At 38.7% G+C, this 20,863-nt stretch overlaps 1 protein-coding gene across 4 annotated transcripts in view; it reads right to left on the reverse strand.

Moving 5' to 3' along the window:
- The window catches only part of chd7 (chromodomain helicase DNA binding protein 7), a 274,019-nt gene that overhangs the window by 78,175 nt on the left and 174,981 nt on the right, over positions 1-20,863 (reverse strand). For all 4 annotated transcript variants that reach the window (XM_048529010.2, XM_048529007.2, XM_048529008.2 and 1 more), the window contains exons 12-21: positions 18,405-18,648; positions 13,268-13,444; positions 12,906-13,049; positions 12,093-12,348; positions 8,307-8,517; positions 1,947-2,142; positions 1,678-1,845; positions 1,377-1,556; positions 1,096-1,206; positions 808-1,013 (exon numbers count right to left, since the gene is read on the reverse strand). In XM_048529010.2, the coding sequence (XP_048384967.1) occupies positions 808-1,013; positions 1,096-1,206; positions 1,377-1,556; positions 1,678-1,845; positions 1,947-2,142; positions 8,307-8,517; positions 12,093-12,348; positions 12,906-13,049; positions 13,268-13,444; positions 18,405-18,648 (1,893 nt within the window). The remainder of the gene's footprint in view (positions 1-807; positions 1,014-1,095; positions 1,207-1,376; positions 1,557-1,677; positions 1,846-1,946; positions 2,143-8,306; positions 8,518-12,092; positions 12,349-12,905; positions 13,050-13,267; positions 13,445-18,404; positions 18,649-20,863) is intronic.

The following is a 20,863-nucleotide window of genomic DNA, read 5'->3' on the forward strand; positions in this document are numbered from 1 at the left end:
TGGGCAATAAATGTTAGCCTCTCCAGCAATGCCCTCATCCGTGAATGAATAAAATAAAGTACAGTGTTACTTTCTCTTTACATTGCTATTTCTTGTAAATTCTCCTGATGAATATAAGATGACAAACTTCAACAAAATGTATTAAAGCAATAATGAAGACACTCTGTACACAAAATTTACACACTTTTACTTCAGATTTTTAGATGTTATCAGCACAGGACCATTTCACACTTCCGTAACACATTTTGTAAAACATTTTGATCAGGGCAACAAAGGCAATTTTAACACTGCTAATTCTTGTTATTACTCAATGCAGCTCAAGTGCATAATCATGCCAAATGCACAAGCAAACAAGTGAAGCTTTGAAATCCTCATCTATTGAGACACAAGGAGTCTTTTTGCTTGCTCTACCTCATCACTCCGACATTGCTATGATACTGCGACACACACCACACAATCTGTGCTAAGTTGGCAGTAGGCCTCCAAGGCTTGATAACTTAATTCAATGGTACAAGATACATGTGAAGAACGACCCAATGTGGGGAGGAAAGTATATGGACAAATATTCTTTGGTTGACTTTTAAGTAAGATAAAGTTACTTTATTTTCTACAGACATAGAATCTTTGATGAAAGAGAACTCAAACAGTGACAGGATCAAATTCATAGATAATTTACAACATTAATGAGGTCTTCAGGGAAAATACTTCCTTATAAGAAACTGAATACGAAAACTGACAGAAACCGTTTATTCAGCTCACACAGGTTAACCTGAAAATTTAGATAAACGCATTCAACAATTTACTCACCCGTACACCAACAAGTTCTTTTCCACTCTAAAACACTCAGTCCTAGGGTAACCATGGGACCGGTCTTGCAGTCTACGGAGGGGTTTTCCAGTCTTTTCTTCAGACTCGCTTTCCAAATCTGAAAATTCCATGAGTTCATCTTCTTTAATAGCATTGTAGTGTCTTGTCTGTTTTCTTACTCTTGGTGTATCAATCACCAAATTGTTCTATAACGAAGGAAGTACAGATGAGCAAAAAAAATACAGTATTACATATGTAACATAATACATATGACAACATATTGCTTACCCTTCCATTTATTGCATCGATATCCAATTCAGCTTTCTTTGCCCACTTTTGCCAAAAGTTAGGATCATCAAGTGAAATATCTGTTCTATTCCCAGAAGCCACAAAACTTGCCTGAAAAGATTTATACAGAAAAAAAAACACTTAGTCGTTAGGAGAATTCTGTACAATTTCTGTTATAAAGATTGTTATCAGACATTTCAATGCTTAGCACTAGCTTAATATATTGGTGAACATAGGACATCAAAATGTATGTGTGTATGCACATGATGAAAGACATTTACCTTTGCAAAAGTAGAACCTTTTCCTTCAGACTCTATAGTAATTGTGTGTGTACGTCTTAAGAGAATTTGGTCAATATCTTCCTCACAGAATTTTGACCCTTCATCCTCTTCATCCATCAGTGCACCATATGCTCCTTTTCGAAGAAGATCCTCAATCTCCTTCTTTGAAAGTTGCTGAACCTGAATATTTTTGCACAATTTCAATATTGATCCCAATATTTAGTACATATCTTCTATAAACTAAACAGCCATAGAAATTTGCTTAATTTGAGCAGACGATGGTACAAACAAGGAGACGTACCCCATTGGCACTGTTTTCTCTTCCACTCATGGACTGTAGAACTGCTTTGTCCAATCCAAGTTTCAGACTTGCCTTATCAAACATCTCTCTTTCATAAGAGTTTCTGGTTATTAATCTATATACTTTCACTGCTTTGCTTTGCCCAATTCTATGACATCGAGCCTGAGCCTGTGGGGTAGAACACTCTTAAGTAAGGAACTATCAGATTACCATATGTTCAGTAAATATAACTGAAAACAATGTCAATCCAGAATAGCACAGAAATTCACCTGGAGGTCATTTTGTGGGTTCCAATCAGAATCAAAGATAATACAAGTGTCTGCAGCAGTGAGGTTAATCCCCAAGCCCCCAGCACGGGTGCACAACAGGAAAACAAAACGATCTGAGTCAGGTTTAGAGAAACGATCTATTGCTGCCTGTCGAAGATTTCCCCTCACACGGCCATCGATACGTTCATACAGATGTCTGAAATACAAGTTTCAGAGTTAGCACGAGAAATGGGAGGGGTACACATTTCAAACCTGCAAGTTCCCTGCAACAGTCAACAAGATCATGGCTAACTTGTTACTTCAACATCATTTTCCAGGCACCATTCTTTTTTTTAACATGTAGAAATTTACCAATTTCAATGACTGAGTTTCAGAGTATGCCAGACAATCACCATCTTCAGTGAAACCAGTCTTCCTCAACATAATCCTAAATATCCTGTCCCTTATTCTCAGACTGTGACCCCAGCTCTGCATCACTCCCCAGCCAAGGAAACAATCCTTCTTGCATCTATTCAGCCAATCCCAAAAAAAGATATTGTAAGCTTGAATGAAATCATCTCTTACTCTCCCAAATTCCAGAGAATATTGCAAAAATAAAACTGGAGATGCTGGAAATTTGAAACAAAAAAAAACGGAAGAAATTACCGGAAAAACTCAGCAGGTCTGGCAGCATCTGCGGAGAATGCAGAGGCATCATTTCATGTCCAGTGACCCTGCTTCAGAACATCAGCAAAACAAGCTCAATCTATTTAACTGTCCCTCATATGACAATCCCCTATCCTAAGGATTAATTTGGTGAACCTTTCCTGCAGCCCTTTTGTGACAAGTATATTTTTCCTTTGGAAAAACTGCACAACATAATCAGATGTCTTACCAAATTCAAAACATCATATTGAATTGGCAAATGCGTCAAAGCTTCCATTTGCCAGATTTGTGCAAATATTGACTACAATCAGAAAATTCCAGCTCCTTTAGTAGTACATTCCATTTATCGCATGATCAGATCACTAAACAAATTAGGATGAGAAATGTGTTTTAGCATATCAAAGTTCAGCCACCCAGAAAGGCTTCACAGTCACTTGACCATAGCAGGTAATTGCTCCTCAATGGATTCTTGGTGATCAAACTGAACATCACACATGTTTGCACACTAACAGTGCAATATTTATTTAGAACATGACTTTCTCTACTTGAACGTGAATTTTAGCAAAATTGATAAACTGTCTTTGTTGATTGCTGCACATACAGTAAAATTGCCACCCCTCGTACACACACCTTTCAACTTCATTAAAAATTTTGTTAACCAAAAAATATTTTAAAACTCTGTCCTTTCTCTAAATGTGATGCTTTTTATTTCATCATTCAATATTCTGTGTTAGTTAAACGTTAAATCAAATTAATTCGGTATTTCCTTGGCAGCCTCCACAGAATCAACTGATATCAAACTTTCTAAATTGTATTGTTTCTGAATTCAAGTCAACACTAAAAGAATACAACATTGATTCACAGTTTTAAAGACTTTAGCTTGCCAGACAAGCTTTAAGAATACCTGTGTTTACTTGAGAGAAACAGGCTCATCTGATCAAGCTTATTTATGCAAATAACTTATTTCAAATGTATAGGTTAGGAAGGACTAATGTTCACATTTAGAAGTTATGTTACAACAAAACTAGGGTGGATGTTATCAAGGCTTCATTATCAAGAATAGTGTGTTTGTGGACCAGCCTGGCAGCTCATAAGATGAACATCAATCCATTGGATTTTCAAGACCGAACAGAACTTGCCTACGGCTTAATCAGAAATCATATCGTACAATAGGTAGGTACACTACAATATACATCAGGGTTAATGTGCTCTAATTAGTTATTGTGACTTCAAAGGATCGAGGCTCACTGCACACTTTAGATGTCTTTGTGGGTGACCAGGTTCCCTGAGTAGAATGTATGATTGACTTGTTGTCCAACATGCAGATTAAGCAATTCCATGTGCATCATATGTCTGCTTCATTCTTGTGTTTTGGAAAGTTTTACCTCAAAGTGTTCCTTATGTCTGCGCTTTTCACAAAGGTTTACTATATTTAGTGCAAGGAAGTTAGAAAATCCAAGGTAACTCTGCAACTTTTCTTTGTTTAGGAAGTAGGCATGTTGTTATACACCTTCAACTTTGCCTGGGCGAGGGCAGATCTCATTTTCTTGTCCTTGACGCAGTGCCCAAAGAACCAGTTATTCTGATTGTTAACCTGTCACATAGCAGCTTAAGATGGTGAAATCTAAAGTTTACTTTTACATGGTTCTGATCCTTCAGCCAAATTTAAGCTTTAACAAGATTCCCCTACTCTGATGCAGGACAATAGTACTGCCGAATGAACATTCTGAACTGTTCAGAAGAATAATCACTGGTCTTGAAACGTTAGGTCTGCTTTCTCTCCACAGATACTGTCAGACCTGCTGAGTTTCTCCAGGAATTTGTTCGCATCACAACTGTACTGGGTAAGCTTGACAGAGCAGTTGGTCTTCTCCTGTCTATTTTTCTTTTGTTTGTACAGAAAGCAGAGATTTATCGCAGTCACAATCCAATGTTTAGAAATGCACGTTCACAAATTTAAGATTGAACAAGTTGTACCTTCTGTTCTTAAAGAACATACTCTCCATCTTGTGCAATTTAACAAGAACATTCCTAACTTTACATCTCATTTTTCAATCATTTGAGCAATGCGACATTCTTCAGCCAATCCAGCAGGCAGGAAACCTATGCCCAATGTTGTCAGTGCTATCTCAACCAGCCTGGTACATTCATAACAAACAGATCTATCCATGATACACCATGTCAGCACAGCATTCCCAGGAAGCCTCGCCAAATTTGAGAAATCAGAGAGGGGTATGACAGCACAAAAATGAACTCTCCACAAGCTCACCAAACTAATAGGCTGATGCAATGTTTAACAGTACATTTAACTTGATTTAAGGGAGGACTAAATAATATTGCAAATAGGATGGATTATACAAATTCTAGGGCTTAAACATATGTTGATGCATTGTACCATCTACTCTCTCAGATGGAGATAGTGCAATGTAGTTAAGTGCTGATGTCTGACATGTTTATTAATTAGTCATTTCTCAATGCATAACATTAAATCTGAAATAGCCGATTGTCTAGTTAGCTGCACAGCACACTGTTCTGGAAAACCCTCTTGTACACATTTCAGGGATTTGTCCCCCACAGCATTACGTTTACGTAGTCAATAATCATGAAAATTTTCAAGGGCTACTTTACTCCACAGTTACACACATCTCTTGATTTTTTAAAACATTTACTGGGGCAATGTGGGCATCACTGGCTGGCCAGTATTGATTGTGCATCCCTAGTTGCTCAAGGTGGTGGTGAGCTGCCTTTTTGAACCACTACAGTTCGTGTACTGTAGGTTGACCCACAATGCCATTAGGGATGAAATATCAGGATTTGACCCAGCTACACTGAAGTAACAGTAGTATATTGCCAAGTCTGGGTGGTGAGTAGTTTGTCGGCGGTGGTACTGCCTACTAAACTTGTCCTTCTGGATGGAAGTGGTTGTGGGTCAGGAGGGTATTTTCTCAGGATCTTTGGTGATTTTCTACAATGCATCTTGTATATAATATGCTGCTGCTATGGACCATTAGTGTGAGGAAGCAAATGTTTATGAATGTGGTGCCAAGAGGGCTGCTTTGCCCTGGGTATTGCTAAGCTTCTCAAGTATAGTTGGAACTGCGCTCATCCAAGCAAGTGGGAAGTATTCCAACACAGTCCTGACTTGTGCTTTGTAAATAGTGGTGAACAGGCTTTGGAGAGTCCGGTGGTGAGTTACGCACTGCAGTATTCCTAGCCTCTGACCTCCTCTTGCAGTCACTGTGTTGGTGTGGCGTGTCCAGTTGAATTTCTGGTCAATGATAACCCCCAAGGATGTTGATAGTGGGGGATTCAGTGATGGCAACACTGTTGAAAGCCATGGGGCAATGATTAGATTGAGGAGTCATGAATGGTGCTGAACAGTGACGATCATTCCCACTTCTTAATTTGTGATAAGAGGAAGGTCATTGATGAAGTAGTTTACGACTTAAGTAGCTTAGGACTCTATCCTGAGAAACTCCTTCAAAAGACACCATGGGGGCAAGATGAGTGACCTTGACAATCTATGTGCTAGGCACGACTCCAACCAATGGAGAGTTTCCTCCAGATCTCCACTGATTCCGGTTTTGGTAGGGGTCCTTGATGCCATACCTAGTCAAATGCAGCTTTGATGTCAAGGGCTGTCACTCTCACCTCATTTCTGGAATTCAGTTCTTTTGTCCACGCTTGAACCAAAACTGTAATGAGGTCAGCAGCTGCGTGGCCCTGGTGGAACCCAAATGGAGTGTCACTGAGCAGGTGCTGCTTAATAGCACTGTTGATGAAACCTTCCATTGCTTTACTGATGAATGCAAGTAGACTGAGATAACAAGGTATAGAGCTGGATGAACACAGCAGACCAAGCAGCAGAGGAGCAGGAAGGCTGACGTTTCGGGCCTAGACCCCTCTTCAGGGTCTGTAGAAGGGTCTAGCCCCGAAATGTCAGCCTTCCTGCTTGGTCTGCTGTGTTCATCCAGCTCTACACCTTGTTATTTCAGATTCTCCTGCAGCTGCAGTTCCTGCTATCTCCACAAGTAGACTGGTGGGTTGGGAATTGGCTGGGTTGGAATTGTCCTGCTTTTCACATACACCACATAAATGGGCAATTTTCCACATTGTCAGGTGGACATCAGTGTTGTGGCTGTACTGGAAGAGTTTGGCTAAGGGAGTGGCAAGTTTTTGTGCACAGTCTTTAGTACTATCGTCGGAATGTTGTCAGGGCCCGTAGCTTTGTGGTATCTCGGGCCTCCGGCCTTTTCTTCATATCTGGTGGAGTGAATCGAATTGGCTGAAGACTGGTATCTATAATGCTAGGGACCACTGTAGGAGGCTGAGATGAATCATGCATGTGGCACTTCGGCTGAAAATTGCTGCAAATGCTTCAGCCTTATCTTTTGCACTGATGTGTTCGACTTCCCCCTTATTGAGGGTTTGTGGATATTTGTGGAGTCTCCCCCTCCAATGTGTTGTTTAATTGTCCACACAACTTCCTGATTCAAATGATGCCCTACATTACTCTAACTATCGAGCAGCCTGACCAAAAAAAAAACCACCTCTACAAATGTTTTCTGAACTATGTTGTTTCTTAGCTCCAAAGCATTTCTACATTTTGCACTTCCAATCCAAGGTCCCCTCTCTCACATTATCTCATCCTTTTATTTACAGTGCTAGCCTGCCTTCTTTTCCTTTTTGCCTCTTCCTCCTATACATTCAACACCTCTGAACACTATAGACCAAGCCCTGATGACCCTGCAGACATGGCTCCATAATCACAATTAGATCATACTTGTTCACTTCTATTTGAGTCATCAATCATCTGTCTTGCTACAATTTGTCTGCATTTAGACAGTCTGCCTTTAATTCTTTTTACTATTTTTACAACCTCTAGTCTTAATCGTTGGCGCATTCTTATTTTTGCACGGTCTGCCTTTTTCAATCACGCTGATCATCGTTTCCTTTATGGGTACCTTGCTCTCTCTTTATCTTGCCTCAGTATCAGATCTTTCTTAACTTGATGCCTCAGTGCCACTATGTAGCTGATGGCCTCATTATGACCCGAGTTATACAACTCCACAGAACACTTGCTCTAGCATTATTCTAGTATAGATTATCCGAATAACATGCTGAGATTTTCCCCAGAGTTGATGCCAGTGGCGTGAGTTGAATTCATTTCTATTGTTTTTTAACATTTAAAAAAAAATTCCTGGAGTGACATCTTGCAGGACAAAAATGCCTTTCTTCTGCAACTTCAAAAACCAATTTTAAAGGTGAGAATTAAAATGTATTTCACAAGCAATGTGACTGAATTCTTGTTTCACTGGTGCTGTGCCTGACCTGGCAATATGTGCAAAAGTGATGGATAATAAAGTAGTAAAGATATCTTTCCTCATAAGGGGCATCACTTATGTCATGAAAACCTTCGGAATAGCACCTGCAATGCCTGTTTTCTCAATTACTACATGAATTAAGTCATGGAAAGTTGCCAGATATCCTTAACTTATAAATTTGGTACTGCAAATATTGCCATATATTGTTGGTTTCTTTGTTTTAATTACCTGACAGCCCACACTACTGCAACAAGTCAACTGAAATCTGGTACTCTTAATTGTTTTAATACAAACCCACACCACGATGCTCCAAATACTGTTTCATTGGAATGTTAGTATGCTATGCTGCTTTGCAGAATGAATTTTTATTTATAAGTACTTCTGGTCTCACCTTCGCTGAATGAGGTAGTCCTCAAGAATATCCAAACAGCGCACCATCTGGGAAAATATCAGCACCTTGTGGCCACCGGCTTTTAGTTTTGGCAGCAACTTGTCAATCAGCACTAGCTTGCCAGCAGCTTGGATCATAGCCTGAAGCTGAAAATCTGGTGTATCAGGATTGTGCGTCTCTTTAAACTCTTCCAAAATCTTCTCTTCAGCGCCTACGCATACCAAAAATGAACAAAGAGGCCATCTAAAGTCTGAATCATGCCAGGCCTATCTTTTTTTTAATAAAAGAAAAAACATTTGGGGATAAATTACAATCATACCTCTGTTCACACTGAGCACTAATTAGTTTATTTCCCCTCTTATATTAGAAGTAATTTCAATGTTCCAACTCATTTAAGATGTCAGTTTTGAAGGTGAAGAACATTTGACAGATCAATGGGTCAACCTTGGGTCAATGAACCAAGTTGTGATGGTCAATCAAACCTTTTGATATCCTAAATGTCCTAAACACCATTGTATAGACATTTATTACGAATCCATTTCAATATTTCTATAACGTTTAACTGAGCTAATAAAGCTGAAAACAAGTATTTTATTGAAGTTTATCACAAGAATATCAATTCGAGGGCGGAGCCAACATTTATACCACAAGAGAGATTGGTCAATTGTTTGACAAGAGGACATGATACACACCCACCACATACATTCTCCACGGTAAGAGCTCTACCAATCAAGACCCCTTGCCAAAGAATTAGCACTGCTCTCTCGTGTATTACAAGTGTTGGCTCTGCCCTTGAATTGATATTCTTGCAGTATGTCCTGGTGACTGGAAAATGAAAATGTTTGACAAAACGTTTTTTTCATTAGTATTCAAAGTTCTGCACTACCAAATGATTATTTCTGCTAATATATATGCAGAGTATTACTTCACAAGAAGCCAAGTTGAAAATTTAATGTTATTTATGCCAATTTTTCTGAAAGTTTGTGACCCCTATGTTAATTTTCCATCTCAGATCAATGCTGATAATTCAATATTATGAAACTTCAATTTTTTTCCCCATTTCGGACTTGTTTTTAATATTTATTTATAATCTTAAGTAATTTATAAAATTATCACAGACAGGAGTAAACACACACAGAGCCCTAGAAAACAATGTGAAAGATGAATAAAGGCTCAGTTAAAAAGGTAGTGAGGCAGAGCAATGAGAAGGCTTAACCAGGCATTTTTTTCAGAGCACACCAAAGGCAGTTCGAGGTTCCAGCAATGGTAAAGTGGGGGAGAAGGTGAAATGAAAGGGTACTGGCTAGGACATGAAGCAAGAAAACATCGCAAATGGTTCCAACATCAATCTTAAACATTAACTTGTTTTTCTCTTTATAGAGATCGACATTACTTGCTGGGTATTTCCAACGTTTGTTTTTATGGCACAGGCTGAATCAAGCCTTTGAGGGACCTGTGGATGTGAACTGGGATTTTGCGTCACATACTGTTAAATCTGAAAGAACAATGACATCTATGGGGCTCCATCACAGAACAATATGAATAAATCAATTCTGGACAGATTGAAGAGTTGTAAAAAGGAAACGACCAGACACCTGACAGTAGGGTGCTTGTAACTTCAAGATTTGTTTTACTTTTAAAAGCATGGACAAAAATTTCAGCAGCAATGGTACAATAATGCAAGGGTAAAAGTGAGTGAATCTCATTAAAAGCAGATATTTTTGCGTGGATGCAGATCAGGTCTGAAGCTTGAGAGTGGGGCAGGAGCAGTGGGACAAAGGGAAAGGGTGACAGGAGTCCAGAGGCAGATCAGGTCCAGACTGGGAAAAAATATCCTGCGGGACGTGTGATGGGTCTGGAATCGGGGAAGGAAGGTGAGTAGACAGCAAAGGTAAGCTATGCCCAGAGCAGGGGAAAGAGCTGTTAAGTCTCGGGCACAGGAGCTGCAGGGGCATGGTGGGTGTGTTTCTGGAGTGGAGGAGAGGAAAAGAGTTTGAAACAGTCTGGGGGAGGTAAAGATGAAAGTGACAGGTAGGTATGGGGTGAATTGAGCAGCTTCTCATAGTTAGATTACATATTTAATAGCCTAATGGTAACTGAATAATTATTTACTCAAATTTATTGGATCTGTCTAAATTCTTAAATGGAAATGTAGACCTTTTGGAAAATCCCAAGTGTACAAAAATTGCCAGTGAAGTCCTCACTTCCTGGGCAATATACTCTTAGTCTCCTAAATGGGGATTCCACAGAACCCCACAATGAATTCCTATCTGTACTGGAATGGTGACTGTCTGACCATCAGAAAATCAAGCCAATGTATCAGAAAAGTGTAAGAGTCCTGATTTGTAAACAGTTGTGCTTTAAGCTGTAGATTTAGTGCCAAGATGAGAGACAGTTGCAGATCAGTATTACTATCTGCAGAGAAGCACCATGTGCTTCCTAATGTTATAATAATGGGCTCTGAGATGGGAAGGAAAAGGTAATTGATACAGGTTACAGGATTTCTTAAGAAATTACAGACAAGTCAGTCTACCAAAGTCCAGGAGAGGTTTAATGAATTATGAGGGGCATGGATAAGGTGAATAGCAACAGCCTTTTTCCTAGGGTAGGGGATTGCAAAACTAGTGAGGATAAGTTTTAGGTGATGGGAAAAAAATTTTAAAAAAGGGACATGAGGGCTAACCATTTTCTGTGCAAAAAAAAGTGTGTATTTGGAATGAGGTGCGAGACGCAGTTGTAGATGCAAGTACAGTTACAACATTTATACGACATTTGGACAGGTACATGAATATAAAAGGTTTAGAGGAATTTAGGCCAAATGGTACGAGATTAGTTTGGGAAACCTGGTTGGCACAGACAAGTTAGACCGAAGGGTCTGTTTCCATGCTGTATGAATCTATGAGCTACAGGCTGAAAATCTCTGATTCACCGTGCCAGAATGTGGACTCATGCTTGGATCAAAAAGACAAGATTTTTGAGGAGTTAAGACAAAGTTGGAAGATATACCGGTGATTGATTATGGAAGAATGATGTCTTAAAGGTAAAGTGTAATAATCTGTTTTGAAATTTACTTTTATGGTTGTGCTAAAAATAAATAAGGGATTATTTCATTACATGGTTTAAAGTCCACTAACTAAAGGTATTTTATCAATAATGCTTTTAGCTTTCTCTTCCAGCAAAGTCTTAAAATTAGAAATTTTGTTGTGTAAAATAAAACAAAGAACTGCAGATACTGGAGATCTAAAACAAAAACTGAAACTGCTCGCAAAACTCAGCAGGTCTGGTTCTGAAGACGACTCACTGGACGTAAAATGTTAACTCTACTTTCTTCCCATAGATGCTGCCAGGCCTGTTGAATTTCGCCAACAATATCTGCTTTCATTTCAAATCTTGTTGTTTTCCTTTCAGCTACATACAGCATTATCAAGAAAACCAATGTGACTAACTTATGAAACAAGCCCGCCTGAAGGTGGAATAAATGCTCGCTTTATGCCCATCAGGGAAGGGAAAACCTTTTGAAAAGACTCCAGATTTGATGCACTGTAGTGTGTGTGTTATGGTATTTGTAACAGTAATTCAAAGTTGGCATCTGTTTAACATATACCCTTAGAACAGCCTAGGTTACCTAATTTGGCATCAAAACCGACCACTGCTGACATGCTTCTGAGAAGATGTTTAGAATTTGTAGCATATAAGCATATCTTAATGGTTATCACATACTCAAATCGCTGTGTTAGAGAACTAAAACTTTCCAAAGAATAGTCAGTAAGAAAAAACTGTGCTCACCATTAATTAGGTATGGATGATTACAGCACTTTCTCAGTTCCATCATAGTGTTCAGAAGATTGGGCACGTTGGTTTGACCAGCTCCCTTAGAGAGGAAGGTAAAGTTTCTCTCCAAGATAGCACGGTAATATTTCTTTTGAATGTTGGTGAGTTCTACTTCAATTATAGTTTCTTCTTTTGGAGCCAGATTTTTTTCTACATCTTCCTTCAAGCGTCTCAACATCATTGGTTTCAGAATAGCCTGAAGTTTTTGCACCTGTAATAGTTATTCAACACTGAGTGCACAGGATACTACACAACAACACCGGAAATAAATAATTTGGATGGAATTAAGAAAGTTGACTTGAGTTCAATGCCATAATTTAAAAACAAACAACTTCAGAAAGTTTGAAGGGGCCATACAGGCTAAGATTGGATTGTAACCTTAAAATTTACTCATACACTGTATACACATTACATGAATTGCTAATTGCTCAGGATGTTGCAAAAATACGCTGTCAATACAGTAATAGTGCAGTAGGCATCAATACATAATTAGTAGAGGTGAACAATTTGTTTTGCCATTTATAAATTTTATGTGCAATATATTATCAACATTTAGCATTGCCTCTATGTAATTAAAATGCAAATCATTTTTATACATCACCAGATTATGACTGTTTTCATAAATGATTACGTTTAGATGTTTGTTCATTGCCCTGTTTTGTTCCCACCAAAATTAATTATTGCCTTTTGCAATACAGTATATTTTGTAAATAACCTCTTCTAAAGTGAGTGGAGGTTCCTGTCACTAACTCTGCAAGAACCATATACCTGTTCTTCAGTTTTTAGATCACCAAACTCTTGCAGAAAGTTGTTCTCTGAGGGGAATCGAGAGGGTTCCAAGAAATTCAACAAACTGAAAAGCTCTTCTACAGTGTTCTGTAATGGTGTTCCAGTCAGCAGTACCTTATGTTCCTACAGTAACAAACAAAAATCCATTTGATTTCAAAATTTCTAGATCTGCAAAACAGGGAGATTTTGAAAAATGGCAAAAATCTTAACTGTTAAACGCTTAGGTATTTAAACCATAATGTGATGAGAGGTGTTGTGCATTCAGAGTTCCCAAGGCACTCCCAGCAAATTCAAATGGCACTCACCAACATATCGTAAAATGTTACAGAAAATACACTTACCAGATCCATTAGCTTTAGTCCTTCTAAAAGTTTGCAGTTTCGGTTCTTCAGTCTGTGGGCTTCATCAATTATCACACAACGCCATGCAATATTACGTAATTCTGGGCAATCAGTTAAAATCATTTCAAATGTAGTGATGATGGCATGGAACTTGTATGCTCCCTGAATGATCTGACCCTTCGAATAGGAAAAGTCCGATTAAGTTTAATTTATACTTTCCAACTGAAAACAAACCTCCTGGTTTCACACATTTACAGAAAGGTTATTAATTTGTTACATTTTAAGCAAATGGATCTCCTTCAGGCCATCACTGAAATATCATAATGGTCTCATTTTAAATCAAATATTTCTCAAACCTCTCAAAATTGTACACATACAGCAAATTACTGCTATGAGTCACAAAGCTGGCATCCAAGTTTACGGTTAAAAGACAAACTAAATGGAATGTTGGCCTCAATTTCAGAGGGAGTGAAGTTTACAAGTAGGGAGGTTCTGCTCAAATATACTTGGTACTAATCAGACCACAGCCGAATACTGTGAACACTAACAATGTAAGCATCTTATCCAAAAAAAACAGGCTGTCCAGACAGAGGTTCACAAGGCCGATACCACATTTGGAGGAACTGTCTTATGATGAGGCGGAATTTGGAAGAATGAGGAACAACCTTGTTCAAGATTCTTAGGGGACTTGACAGAGTTGACGTTGAGAGGTTGTTTCTTCTCCAGGAATGTCTAGGGCCAAAGGGTATAATCTCAGAATATGAGGTTGCACATGTAAGATACACATGAGGAGTGACTTCTTCTATCAGAGAAGTCAGTCTGCAGAATTCTTTACCACAGAGGGGTCTTGAGGCTGGTTTGTTAAGTATATTCAAGGCTGAGGTAGATTTTTAATCATGAAGGGAATCAAGGTTTAAAAGGGGAAAAAGCATGAAGGAGTAGTTGAGGATTAGCAGATCAATCACAATCTCATTTACAATACATCAGACTCAAAAGTCTGAATGACCTACTCCTGATCTTACATCTGATGGTCTTAAAAAGCAGAGACCAAAATAAAGTGCAGCTGCCAATTGATAGTGCAAAACGTAAAGTGAAATAGTGAATGCCACATCAGAACAATCAAGGATTTAAAATAGTCGCTCTCAATATACATGCACATAAAAATATTAAAAACCTTACATTTGCATCCACTTCCTCTCAATTTTTGCCATTATAAATTTCTATGTCCAGCATCACCACTGATAGAAGAGTGTGCAGTGTGACCAGCTTATACAGGCAGTTTCCACCATCAATCTGAACATAGAAAATTATAACGGATATATAAAAATAAACACAGAATATAGGATTCAAAACAGGGGCTCAACTGTACCTGCACACCGTTCTCTAACTACTTCTTGTAACCCCACTTGACCCTGGACAATTGGCATTCACTCCCCACATGCAATCTGAGGAACCTGAATAGTAATTCATTAAAAATCTTACATCTAAGTAAACTCTTCGTCAAAATTCCCATTCCAAATTCCTACATCAATACAGAAATCTGTGGAATTAAAGGACTGGATACAAAACTAAGAGGCTGAAAGCAAAGAGAAACAGTGAATATTTTCTTCCATAGACAAGAGGTAAATGGTTCTGCCAAGTGTCAGTATTAGGACATCTGTTCTTCTTGACCTAAACAGAGCCTAATTTAAATTTTGTAGATCATACCAAATCTGGAAATGCAGTAAACCAAATCAGGATAGCAAGAGACTTCAGGAAAACAGACTTGTGAAATGAATCTTGTTAAAAGATTCATGTTAAATGTTTCATTTTAGCAGCAGGAATGAGGGAGCGCACACTGAACAGATTGTTAAGTAATGGACGGGGTTCTGAAACAGGTGGGGTGGGGGTGTTGAATCTTTGAAGGTAGCTGGAGAAGATGAGAATATCATGTAAAATTCTTTTGGGATTCTTTATAAAAAGTGCCCAAAGCCAAGTACAAAAGCAAGGAAATTCCACCAAATCCTTACGAATTGGTTAGACTTCATTGGAATATCATAGCTAATTGTGCTCCGTGTCCTTCTGGAAGGAAGCCAAGGTTTTGAAGAGCGAATACGATAGAATGGTGCAAAAGATTCTGAATGTCAGTTATGTGGAGAGACGCGAGAAGTTGAAATGCTCATTTTAGCAGTTGAGGAGACATTTCCCACAAGTACTCAAAATCATAAAATGAGTTATATACCATACACTTCCCAAGTACTTCCTTTATTGGAAAACACTCTGGGATGTTCTGAGATCCTAGAAACATAGAAAATAGGACTTAGAGCTGACTGGCCTACCCATCGAGCCTGTTTTGCTATGCAATATGATCATGGTAGATCATCCAACTCAGTCTCCTGTTCCCAATTCCTCACCATACTCTGATCTCTTTAGCCATCAGTTGTATATAAAACTTCTTCTTGAAAATGTTTGGACTCAAGTTCTTTCTGTGGTAGAGCATTCCACAGGCTCACAACACTGAAGAAATTTCTCCTCATTCAGTCTTAAATGGTCTACTCTATAACCTTAAGATTGCAGTGCCTGGTTCTGAAATCCTGGTCGTGAAAAATATCGTGTTTACCCTGTCTAGTCCTTTTAGAATTTTACAGGTTTCTATGAGATCCTGCTTTCCTCCCCACCTGCCATCTCCAATTTTCTCAACTCCAGTGAATATAGCCCTAATAAATTTTATTTCTTTATTATGAAGAAAAACTAAGATATATGAAATAATATATGCAGTCCTGAATGGCATGAGGTAAATACAAACATTTATTTATTTTAAGAGTAAATTAGAAGACTTGGTGTGACAAAAGGTTTAGGAATGAGCAGACAGAGGGAAAATAGAGCAGGAGTCTTTTTGTTTCAAAAATGTGGCAAGTTGTGATCTGGAATGCACTGAAGAAAGGGTGTTGGAAACAGATTCAATAGTAACTCTCCAAAGATAAGGCTGCCAATCTGGCAAAAATGCAATTCAGGACCAATGAACAGGAACAGCAGAAGCAGCATGCTATAGGCTCATCACATGGACTGAACTGAAATGGCTTAAAACTGGCATTGTGACGCTAACTGCTTTTGAAGGAGGCAGGGGTGAATCATCTATAGTCAGAACTACACAGAGCCAGATCATTGATAAGATGCAAGAGGTGGTTGTTTGGACCACTGTACAATTCAGCACGATTCTCCTGCCTTTTCCCCATAACCTTGGGTATGTTCCTATTTAAATAATCAGCTAATGCCCTCTTAAATACTTCAGTTGAACATGCCTCTAATCCACTTCCAGGCAGTGCATTCCAAAGTCTACATATTCACTGTATGCAAACATTTTTTCCTCACATTGCATTTGCTACTTTTGAAAATTACCTGATAGCTGCATAGCCTTGTTCTAGCTAGAGATGACCACAAAAATTTCAGCCTTGTGATTTGCATTGAAGTGTTGAGCTTTCTCATCATTGTGAATGGGGATACTTGTGAAACCTCTTCCTAGTGGTAGTTATTTAATTGCCCACGATATTCACAAGGTGATGTGCCAGCATTGAAAAGTTTAGATCTGATCCCTTGGTTATTGGATCACTCAGTTGCTTGGCATGCATGCACGTAGGCCCGTGTGGTACATTCCGAAGTAGAAAGCTCATTTTCAGTATGCCTGATGCTGCTTCTAGCATGGCCTCCTGCACATTTTACTGAACTCGGCTTGATGGCGTTGGTAGAATTGGGAGCAGTGGGGTACTCGATGCTGAGGACTTGCAGGGAATCTTCTCCTGACTGTATGCCAAAAGTCACCACCTCTGGGGATCTGGCCTGGCAATGGACCAGGGCATAGCCCAGGATGGGCTTAGCCCAAGATGGACTCGGTCATAGCCCTGTGTATAAATGCTCATGGAAGGTTTGATTCCATGAGCATTTCTACACAAGGCTATTGCTTCCAAGTGTTAGCGGGTAGGCTTGCTTTTATAATTTCTGGCGCCTAGGTCAGTGCCAGGTGGTCCAGCTGATTTCACTTGTTTTAGGTTTAATTGTAATTTCATACAACCCTAAACCTAACTTTAATTTAATGACATGGTCATGCTAAGCCATTTCATAATCAACCACATTGCTGTCATTTTGGAGAGGCATGTTGGCAAAGCCAGCTGATTCCCTTCCCTCAAGTAAACCATGTATCTTTGTGATGAGAATTTATTTCAGTAAAAACAAACCACAAACACCTACTTACTAACATCAAAGCTAATTTAATGTGGAATTAAGTTTTGCTAATTTTAAATTTAACAGGGTATTATGCTGTTTAAAATGATACAGCAGAGATTTTAACGTAATCATCTGGATCTCAGTCAGATAAATATTCTCAATTAGTTTGGTGTAAAAAAAACAGGAAAGTATTTATAATCAGAGGTAGTACTGCAAAGTAGACAGGAGGTTAAATACAAACAAGAAAGTCACAGAATTTACAGTCTGTATATAGATGAATTGCAACAAATTTCCTCAAATTATGAGGGACTAAGGAAGGAGAAAGAGTCAACTGGATTACAGCTTCAATTAAAATACAATTCCAGAAATCCAACTTGAAACTATTAAAAGGAGAGTTCAAGAAGCTTGTGATGGAGTTAGTGACTAACAGAGCAGGTTAGTAAATTCTGCAAAACTCAGACTATTTAAACAGTCATTAGATGCTGGAGCAAGGAGCATAAAAAAGGTTTAGAAAATTGCAAGATTCTAAGGAATAATGATGCAAATGCACCAAATAATCTCCCTCATGTGCACTTCTCATTAAGATCACAAAAAAAGTTTTATGTTCGTAATTGTGTTAGCAACATGGCTCTTTTTGATTACCAGTGTCAACTAGTCCGTCCAAGTTAAAGGGGATAAAAATCTGCGACACAACTAAAATAAATTTAAAGTAAATTACAACAGTTGATTAATATAATTAATTAGCCCTAATTTCTAGTTAAAGTAAAATTATTCTGTATAAAGAAATAATTCACTTTGCAAATACTTCATACTTAAAACTTTTCACCTGAAACATCATTTGGGCCATGAAAATTGTTTTGTAACAAATTACCATTCCTATGTTTACTTCAAACTGAAATGTACGTAGAGATTTTTTTGAATAATTTGTCATTCTTACCTCAGCATCCCTGAAGTACATCTCATATGCCTGAATCATTTGGCGGCTAGCCTGGCTGCCATGGTACACGGTCACATTCATTGCTGTCCAAGTGTGGAACTCCCTTTCCCAATTAGTGATTGTGGAAAGAGGTGCAATTATCAGGAAGGGGCCATGAATTCCCTTCAAGAACATTTCATAAAGAAATGTAATAGATTGAATAGTCTTTCCTAACCCCATTTCATCGGCCAATATACAGTTTTGGCTGAAAAGAAAGGACAACATCATGAACAATGTATTCTCCCAGTGTAGTAGTTTTTATTACATATTATATACAATAGCAATCTTTGATATCCCATTACAACACAACAAACATTACAGAAATGCATAACAGTACAAAAGAACTGTCTCAGCAACACACAATGCATGTGCTTTTTAATATATTCTACAAACCACGCAGAACACCATCAATAGCCTGTAATTATTTAGCTTCCTCATCATAATGAAACTGTAACTTCTCAGAAAAATATCTCTACGCACGCAATGTACACAGTAGCATTACAAATGACGATATAAGAGACAGAAAAACGGATGGACGCAAGCAGGTAATTATGGAGGTTGGGGCACAAACAACTGAATGTATTGCCATCAATGGTGGAGTAATTAAAAATGGGGTTGCACTACTGAGAAGCAGAGATATCTCAGAGTACTACGGTGCTGAAACGGAGTGAGATACGGAGGTATGAGACCACAAGATTTGAACACAGTGATGAGAATTTTCAAGTCACGATATGGCTTGACTGGGAGTCAATGTAAGCCAACAAGCACGGAGCAACAGAGAAAAAGAACGAGCTGCAAGACACAAGCACGAGTATCAGATAAATTCGTGTTTATAGAGAAGAGAATGAGGTACATTAGCCAGGTACATGTTGGGACAATAAAACTTTGGAGGTTACAAAGCATAACTGAGGGTTTCAGCAGAGATGAAATCGGGTGATGATTAAAAAATAGAAATAGACAATCTGAATGATGGCCTGAACAGATTAGAAGTTCATCTTGTAAATAAATCTTACAGAAAGCTTGCAAAAAGACTGGCTTAATCTCAAGACAGTTACCAGGGAGAAGGCTGGAGTCAGTAGTGAGTAGAGAGAATTTGAAGAGGAGGCTAAAAACAATGGCTTCAGTCTTCCCAAAATCCTGTTGTAGGAAATCTGTTTATTCACTTTTACTGGTCAGTAAATTATTAGACTATTTATCTAACTGGAAGATGAATGCATGGATGTAGTGGAGAGATAGGAATCATTGTACACGTAAGAACAAACCATGCGTCTCTGGACGATGTTGCTGAAGATCAGCATCTAGATGAGAATTCAGAACAATGCAAGTCCTTGGGGGCAACAGAGATGACAGTGCTAGAGCAGGAAGAGGAGTAATTGCAAGTGATTTTCTTGCTTGGTGAGAACAATCTCAACCAATTAGTGCCTGGAATGCACTGCCAGAGGTGGTGGATGTGGTAGATGTAATAGCAACTTTTAAGAGGCATCTTGCCAGATACATAATAGGCAGAGAATAGAGAAATTTAGATTGCATAGAAGCAAAAGTTTTTAGTTTAGAAAGGTGCTGGCTTAGTGGGCTGAAATTACTGTTCCTGTGCTGCACTGTTCTGTCTTTTTTTTGATGTTGGAGAAGCAAAAGAGCTCTTCAACTTGTATTGTCCCTAACTGAGCCAGAAGCCATGGGTTCAAGATCCAGTTGCACAATAATATCTCTGAACAGGTCAATGAGAAAATATCTGTCACTGGAGAGAATGGTGTTGTCAATTGTGCCAAAGATGACCGATATGTCAAGAAGAATGAGAAGTGAGGCTTACAGTTGCCATACTCTCTGACTGATATTTGTGACCGATCAGAGCTGTTTGATACAGTGATATATGCAATAACCTGATTGCAAACTCAAACATTGTTGTGGGAAAGGTGGGAATTGACTTGGGAGGCATGTCCAAAAATGTTGGAGAGATAAATTGGAAGTGAGGTGGTCAGGGTAAGAGGAGGAATGATGATGGCCGATTTTAAAGAGAAAGGGGCATAATTCATAATATTGGAGACCATGTGGGACAAATGAAAAGTTGGTTGCTTGACAGTTTAGTTTAAGTAGGATCAAGCGAGGACTCGGTGGGTTTCCCAGGTTCAAAGGTGGATGAGGAGAGATAAAAGGGAAACTGGAGAAAGAGGAGTTTAAGGAGAAGACAGGTTGGAAAATTAAAACGTTTCACCAAGGGAGACAGCTGACTGGATTGTGTTGATCTTAGTGACAAAGTAATTCATGGGTGTCCTCACGCTTATTGAAGGTTAATGTCCAGAGAGTAGGTACAGCAGGGGTGGGGAGGTGGTAGGAGGAAGAGAATAAGATGGCTCACAACAGAGAGGCAAGCCAGTTTTATTTTTGCATTCCAGGATGACCCTAAACGACTAAGTAAATAA

This window comes from Stegostoma tigrinum, chromosome 5 (genome assembly GCF_030684315.1).
Source record: "Stegostoma tigrinum isolate sSteTig4 chromosome 5, sSteTig4.hap1, whole genome shotgun sequence".
NCBI classification, from domain to species: Eukaryota; Metazoa; Chordata; class Chondrichthyes; order Orectolobiformes; family Stegostomatidae; genus Stegostoma; species Stegostoma tigrinum.